General features: G+C 44.3%; 1 protein-coding gene across 2 annotated transcripts in view; it reads right to left on the bottom strand.

The window, feature by feature from the left end:
* Positions 1-2196: 2196 nt before the first annotated feature.
* The window catches only part of Usp11 (ubiquitin specific peptidase 11), a 17654-nt gene continuing 12098 nt past the window's right edge, over positions 2197-7752 (bottom strand). For both annotated transcript variants that reach the window (XM_055607882.1, XM_055607883.1), the window contains exons 13-21: positions 6015-6221; positions 4801-4847; positions 4337-4606; positions 4182-4252; positions 3816-3928; positions 3259-3408; positions 3059-3174; positions 2783-2871; positions 2197-2700 (exon numbers count right to left, since the gene is read on the bottom strand). In XM_055607882.1, the coding sequence (XP_055463857.1) occupies positions 2566-2700; positions 2783-2871; positions 3059-3174; positions 3259-3408; positions 3816-3928; positions 4182-4252; positions 4337-4606; positions 4801-4847; positions 6015-6221 (1198 nt within the window). In that variant the 3' untranslated portion in view covers positions 2197-2565. The remainder of the gene's footprint in view (positions 2701-2782; positions 2872-3058; positions 3175-3258; positions 3409-3815; positions 3929-4181; positions 4253-4336; positions 4607-4800; positions 4848-6014; positions 6222-7752) is intronic.

Below are 7752 nucleotides of genomic sequence, written 5' to 3'. Positions count from 1 at the left end.
TACTTAGGGAGTTCCAGGACAGCCAGGGATATATATAGAGAAGCTCTCTACAAACCAAAAATAAAACAAACAACATCTCCAAAAAACATCATCACCACCACCACCACCACCAACAAACCCAAACAAATTAGATAAAAATTTCAAGGTCATTCTCCACATAGTAAGATCAAGGTCGGCCTCGATGTGAGACCCTTTCTCAAAAATAAAATAAAAAGCAAACAAACAAACAAACAAAAAACATGGTCAGCTGACATAGCTCAGCAGATAAACTTACCCAAACCAAGATTAATGACCTGAGTTCAATCTCTGGACCCACATGATTGAATGAGAGAACTGATACAACACATTGTTCACTTTGACCTGCCACCTGTGTGCCATGGCCTCCACATGCCACCATATACAGAAAATAAATTGTTAAAACAATCAACTGATTCATAATTCATGATTCAACTAATTCGTATCTTAATAAAAATTTTAGCTAGCAAAAACACCATTCTAAAATATGAACAAATATGTACTATAGGATTCTTTCTTTGTTCCTGGCATAGAGCTAAAACTCTGGGATTCTAGGCACATGCTACCATGCCCAAGGTATGCATTTTACTCCTCTCTTTCTTTTTCCTTAGTGATAGGGTAGAAGAAGCCCATTTTCATAAAAAAGCCCTTTCAAACACACTTGAATTTATAGTAATGAGGTGACCCTTGGTGGGCTCTTAGATAGCTTCAGGATAGGGACTCATTGCTATAGGAAATACGCTAGTGATTAGAAAATTGGAACTTTAGGACTAGCATGGTGGTGAATGACTATAATCCCAGCAGGAAGGTCAGGAGTTTAAAATCATCCTTGACTACAAAATGAGTTTTAGGTTAGCCTGGAGATTGTCTCAACATGCCTTCACCCACCGCTAAAAATGCAACCAAGACATTCCCACCAATAGCCAATTATTCAGCAATCATAGCTGCTTACCTATGTAACAGAATTTCTGTAAGAGCTCAGCTATGAAGGGCTTAGAGAGCTTCTGGTCAGTGAGCATATGCATAAAGGTGCTGGAAGGTGTCCATCCCCATATATCACCCTTCCGCATCTTGTGTCTTCCACTTGGTTGTTCCTGAATTGTATCCTTTCTCTTAATTTTTTGCCAGGCCACTGCAAACTATGTGGGAACAGCCCTTTGGGTGTCACTAATCAGTACTCTCTCCCTCACTAGGACTAGGTAGTTTAGTTATATCCAGATGCCACACACTTATCCTGTTTATTCCACCCACAGCTGTTCCCAGAGGCTTCTTTGGGCCATCCTAGAGAGCTATTCATGGCTCTTTTGACTCTTCAGTCATGTCTTTTGGCAAATAATCCCACCATATTTTTCTCTGAGGAGATAGAATGGCAAGTTTCTGGTAGATTTTGGTCCTGATAGGACAGAGGACCAAGCCCAGAAACAATAGAAACAGCTGGCCAATCTGGCCCAGCTGTACTAGCTTCATAGTTCTGAGAATAGAGTCTTCTCTGAGGTCTGTTGAGTATCTTTCTGGTTCCAAACAATGTTTGCCCACAGCTATGCCTGTCTTTTCCGTGTGTGCCCTGTTTATTATCTGTAGTGCATCTCAGATTCCCTCAAAGATCTTCAGCTCAAGAATCCAGATGCAGATATACAAATAAGATTACAGAACCAAAGCCATTCTTCACTTCTATACCGTTTTCCCCCACTGAAAGTAGAGATGGGAACTCTAGCAAGAGTCTATTATGAGAGCAAAGTCGGTATTTGTAAAACAATTTGGAGCCAGGTGGTAGTACATGCTTACAGTCCCAGTGTTCAGGAGATACTGTAAATTCAAGGCCAGCCTGATCCATATAGCAAGTTCCAGGCTAGCCCAATAGTCCTTAGAGCAAGTATTTTAAAAGCATTTGAAAGGCAGCACCTGTTGCACTTAAAACTGCCAGGTGTGGTGGCCATGCCTTTAATTTTAGCACTCAGAAGGCAGAGCCCAATCTCTGAGTTGAAGGCCACACAGTGAGTTCCAGGACAGCCAGAGCTACACAGACTCTGTCTCAACAGCAACAAATCCAATCAGAACAGCATCAACCACATGCCACACCTGACCTTCAATAATCACACAACACAAAGACCTATGACTAGTGTGTAGGACATACACAAGAAAGGAAAAAAAAAAAACAAAACCACACTGCTGAGCATGGGAGACTGAAACATTTTAGGTATATTTTACACACAGCAGAAGGCAGGTCTTAATAAGAAAATACACTCTGTGTTCATGTGAAACCCCATTATCAGCCACTAAGCACACTTTGGGGTGAGGAAAATTGGGAAGGGGCAGCATAAATAAGACTAGGATGGAAAGTCACTGCTGTATGAGCACACACAGGCGGGAGCATACTGCCAAGGGCACAGGGCCTCTTCTTTCTCAGAGAGTAAATACAGCGGTACAAGAGAACAGTAGCCACAGACTAAGCCTGCAATGCTTGGGGACAATGAACACAGGTATGAGAAGGGGTAGACATGAGGGAGTGGCGAAGAGGTCTTCCTTCTCTGTGGTAGGTTCCAGAGCTCTTTAGTTAACATCCATGATCTCAGGGTTGGGTGTAGAACTGGAGGCAGGAGAGGCTGCAGTGTCAGATGAAGCAATCTGGGACTTGCGTCTACCCACGTCTTGGCGTTGGTAGAATAAGACATAGGCTGCCTTGGACTGTAGGGAGAGGACATGGGTCAGTTTAGAAGTCAGAAAGGGATAATAGGAAAGGGGGTAAAAGAGGATACAGAAGCTATACCTCAATCTGATCCTCATTTACAGGTGAGACACTATTGTCATCAAAGTAGTGCCACTGGCCACTGTCTTTGTTGCAGGCAAATGTTGTGTCTGAAATAAACAGAATGCCATCCTCACCACCCTCTTGGCTCTCTGAAATATCCAAGTCTACTTTTATGCTCCTTCTGCCTTAATAATTTTGTCTCTGGAACCATATACTTAGTCACGCACTGGGTACATCCTGACCCCTAGTCTAGACCCCCCAGGGCATGCCCCTGGACCATAGCCTGGCACATACAATGTCCATCACGCATGCCACCATAATGGTTGGAAACTGCGATGAGATCGTATTTGTACAGGTCTGGAGCAGACTCATTCTTTGGTTTGATGACGAACTCAGAGAAATCCAGATCCCTGTGGGTGAGAAGACAGTAAATACTGGTGGGCTTCGCCTGTACCTTCCCGTCTCCCACAGCCTTTCTCTACAAGGCTCCTGACCGGATAGGAAACTGCACCAGGGTGTCCAGCTTCTCCCGAGAATATTTGGAAAAAAAAAACCGCTTGAGGTGGATAATGAGAACTTCAGGGAGCATCCAGAGGTCCAACTTTTTGGTAGCCAGTTGATGTTGCTTGCAGGAGGAGCAGTACCTACAGATAGAACCCAGGTCAGAAATGGACACTGAGCACCAGCCTCATGTCTTGTGTGTTCTCCACGTGCACCATCTGGTCTATAAAGATTAATTTTCATCCATCCCTCTCAGATAGTTTCATTAAAAGACTACAGGCAGCTAGGTGTGGTGGTGCACGCCTTTAACCCCAGCACTTGGGAGGCATAGGCAGGCCAACCTGGTATACAAAGCAAGTTCTGGAGAGCCAGGGCTTGATACACAGAGAAACCCTGTGTTGAAAAAAAAAAAAAAAAAAGACTGCAGGCATGTGCTCTTGTTTTCTTTTTGTAAAGGATGTTCTGATTTACAGTATGCCTGGTACTCTCATTTGTTCCTGTTTTGTTAGGACCACTTATGAAATCTCTCCTCACAATGGGAGGCCCTCACCAGGGGTTCTCCTTCTCAAGTGTTTCCATGGTAGTGAACAGTTTGATGCACTCCTGCAGTTGCACTGGATTCTTCTTCCGCATGTATCCCACGCAGTCATGCTTCACATAGCCCTGGGGAAGGGAGTTAGTGTCCAGATGATCAGACATGAGTAAGGTGGAGAAAAATTGGGCAGTGTGGAATCACAGAGCAAGTGAGTCAGAACCTGAGACCACAGTGCCCCCAGATGTGTGCAGATGCCAAGGCCAGGCCGGGCCTGGGCCTGGATCTCTTGGCTCTGCTCCTAGCTGGAGTTGGGGGGATGTATAAAGGACTGAAGTGTGAGAGGCAATGGTCTCCCATCCTTAAGGTCCCACTTCCATTTACCTCAGCCTCCACTTCATCATAGTAACGTCTCTTCATCTCTGGCTCCCAATCCATGGCAATATATGGGTGGCCTAGGTGTGTAGAACAGATGGTTATGCTCCTGTTGCTAGGAGATCCTCCCTCCTGCTATCTGCAACCCCAGCTAGATGACATACTTTGGATTTCTTCAGGGGAGGTGGTGCGGTCACTGGTTCCATTGGAATTCACTGTCTGCAGAGTAAAGAGTTGCTTTCGCCGTCGCCTTGGGGGCCACTGAGATATGTGAAGGCTGTTGTCTAAAAGGAATGGGCATGTCCTGGTGACCCCAGAGCTGGGCCCAGCTTGCTCCTGCTCTGCTTCTTGGACATCACTGCTAGTAGAAGGCCCAGGCATTTCCTCTTTTTCTTCATCACTGCTACTGTCTTCGTCATCATCATCTTCATCACCTAGGATGGGGAAGATGTCAGGGATGGAAATGTAGGCACTCCAGGGAACTGGGCTTCAACACACATCCAGAGGAGCCCTGCATAGATCATACATATTTCCCAAATCCATTGCTCCTCAGCCCTTCATCCCTCCTAAGTAAGATGCACTCATCATTATTGGGTTTCTCTGCCTTCTCACCTTGCTGGGGCCTTACCATTCTCATCGCCATCATCATCTGAGGTGGGTTTGGTCACGTATCGTCTGTAACAGAGCAGAGAAGACTCCCAAGGCAGGGGCACAAGGATGGTAGGGCATCACAGGGATTTAACTGGTTATGGTGAAGGCAGTGGTAAACTCATATATAAGGAAGTGTTTTTCTGTCTTCTCTCTCTCTCTCTCTCTCTCTCAGGTTTTTGGGAATGCTACTCGAATGCTTCATCATTGAGCTATATTCCCGATCCTTTTCTGAACTTTTTTTTTTTTTTTTTTTTTTTTGAGACAGTTTTGGTAAGTTACTCAAGTAGCTGGGATTATAGGCATGTACCACACCTGGCATTTCTTAATCATGAATTTGGAAACTGGTGAAGTACTGACATAAATATATGAAGAGGTTAAAAACACTGGTAGTAGCTAAGCAGTGGTGGTGCACTCCTTTAATCCTAGCATTCCCAGAGGCAGAGGCAGAGGCAGGTGGATCTCTGTGAGTTCAAGGCCATCCTGGTCTACAAAGCAAGTCCAAGACAACCAAGGCTACACAGAGAAACCCTGTCTCAAACAAACAAAAGAGCTTCAGTAGTGGCTCATGCCTTTAATCCCAGCATTCAGGAGGCAGAGTCAGGCAGATATCTGAGTTTGAGGCCAATCTGGTCTACAGAGTAAATTCCAAGACAGCTATGGCTACACTTTTCTGCCTGCCTCAAAAAAAAAAAAAGGAATACTAATAGTGGCCTGCCCATTGATATTCATGTACTGGTTGGGAGTGTGGAGTTTAAGTGTAAAGCAGATATACAATCAGTTATGAATGTCAAATAAGCCCGAAAAGATTGGACTTTTGAGTTAGAATGAAAAGAGAGATTAATCCAGATAATGAAGCTTTACTTGCCTTCTATGGTGAGGACTCTGGATTTTACGTACAAGGATAAAACTAGGAATAAAAATACATCTAAGTCTCTCTATAGAGACAATTATATAAAAAATGAAGTGGTCTCCACTTTTTCTTGTTCACCTCTGTATTCCCAGGACCAAAGAGAAGCACTAGAGAAGCCAGAGGTCTAGAAAAAGAAAAAGCCCTGGAGGTTATCCTGCCATGTTCAATTTGAACTGTCCTTTATATGTGACAAACAGCAACTCAAAACCCAAGTCTGAGTATTGACCTTGGTTCCCCCAACTCAAATCCACCTTCCCTGACCCTCAGAAAAGGGTACTTACGAAAGCCGGTACATCAGGATGTTATATAGGCCCTCCCAGGAGAACCGATCCCGGGGCACTGACACCAGGAGAGGGTGTCCAAAAAGAATCAGACCATAGTAGGACTTGTTGTAGTCTCGGGATGTGGTGCGTTCTCGCAGGTAAACAGGAACCACAATGTCATCTCTTGAACCCTCAACAGGCTCAATCCGACCAGTCACCTCATATCTGTGTGTGTGTAGGGGGGAATAATTAGTTTATTCTTGACCAAGGTATCCCAACAAAGATTATCCCTCCATTGCTCCATCTATTTTCACCTCAGTATAAAAAATGTAGGCTATTTTTCTTTTTCTTTTTGTTTTTTAGAGACAGGGTTTTTCTGTGTAGTCATGGCTGTTCTGGACTAACTTTGTAGACCAGGCTGGCCTTGAACTCACACAGATCCACCTGCCTCTGCCTCCCTGAGTACTAGGATTACAGGCATGTGCCACCAAGCCTGGTTCATTTCTTTCTTTCTCTTTCTATCTATCTATCTATCTATCTATCTATCTATCTATCTATCTATCTATCTAATTATTTGTTTGTATGTGAGAGACAGAGAGAAAGAGAGAGAATGAGTATACATATGCCATGACACACACATGGAGGTTAGAATACATCTTTAGGAGTCAGTTCCCTCCTTCAATCATGGGCTCAGGTTGTCAGTGAGACACTTGCCTGCTTCTCCCAAATATTTTATCATTATTATTTTATGTGTATGGTTTGTCTATATGTATGTCTGTGTAACACATGTCTGTCTGGTGACTACAAAGGCCAAGAGAGAGTGTATGAATCCTTTGGGACTGGTGTTACAGATGGTTTTGAGCCTCCGTGTGGATGCTGGAAATTGAAACTGGGTCTAATACTCTTAACCACTGAATTATCTGTCTAGTCTTTCCCCCCCCCAAAAAAAATTTTAAGGGTCTAAGAATCCATGAAAGCTCTGGTACTTTATGAACTACTAGATGACTTCCATAGACAGCACTTTGTCAATATGCTGTTTGAGGAAGAGCTTTGGTAACATGGAAATGCTGAGGGGGTTAATAAAAAACAAGGTTAAAACATATTTCCTGTGGAAAATACTTTTGTTTGTTTACAAAGAAAAAATTCTTTTCTTTTTTATTTTTGGTTTTTCAAGACTGGGTTTCTCTGTGTAGCCTTGAATATCCTGGACTCGCTTTCTAGACCTGGCTGGCTAGGAATACAGAGGCCTGCCTCTGCCTTCCAGAGTGCTGGGATTACAAGAGAGCGGCACCATGCCTGGTTTACAAAGAAATTTTCTATTCACAAAGCACTGTTTAGTTTTTAGTTGCCTAACGTTTTAAAATTATTGTGGGAGTTGGGTGGTGGTGGTGGGAGGCAGTGGCAAGCAGCAACAGCAACAGCAGCACACACCTTTAATCCCAGCACTCAGGCAGAGGCAGAGGCAGAGGCAGAGGCAGAGGCAGAGGCAGAGGCAGAGGCAGAGGCAGAGGCAGAGGCAGAGGCAGAGGCAGAGGCAGAGGCAGAGGCAGGCAGATCTCTAAATTTGCAGCCAGCGTGGTCTACAGAGTGGGTTCCAAGATATCCATAACTATACAGAGAAATCTTGCCTCAAAAAACAAACAGCCAGGCAACATGGCACATGCCTGTAATTCCAGGACTCAGGAAGACAGAGGCAGGTACACATGCAGGTGTGTGTGTGTGTGTGTGTGTGTGTGTGTGTGTGTGTGTGTGTGTG

Source organism: Psammomys obesus, unplaced genomic scaffold, assembly GCF_907164565.1.
Source record: "Psammomys obesus unplaced genomic scaffold, mPsaObe1.curated_primary_1811, whole genome shotgun sequence".
In the NCBI taxonomy this organism is placed as follows: domain Eukaryota; kingdom Metazoa; phylum Chordata; class Mammalia; order Rodentia; family Muridae; genus Psammomys; species Psammomys obesus.
The sequence above is the reverse complement of the archived record's forward strand: the minus strand, read 5'-3'. Positions and strand labels throughout refer to the sequence as shown.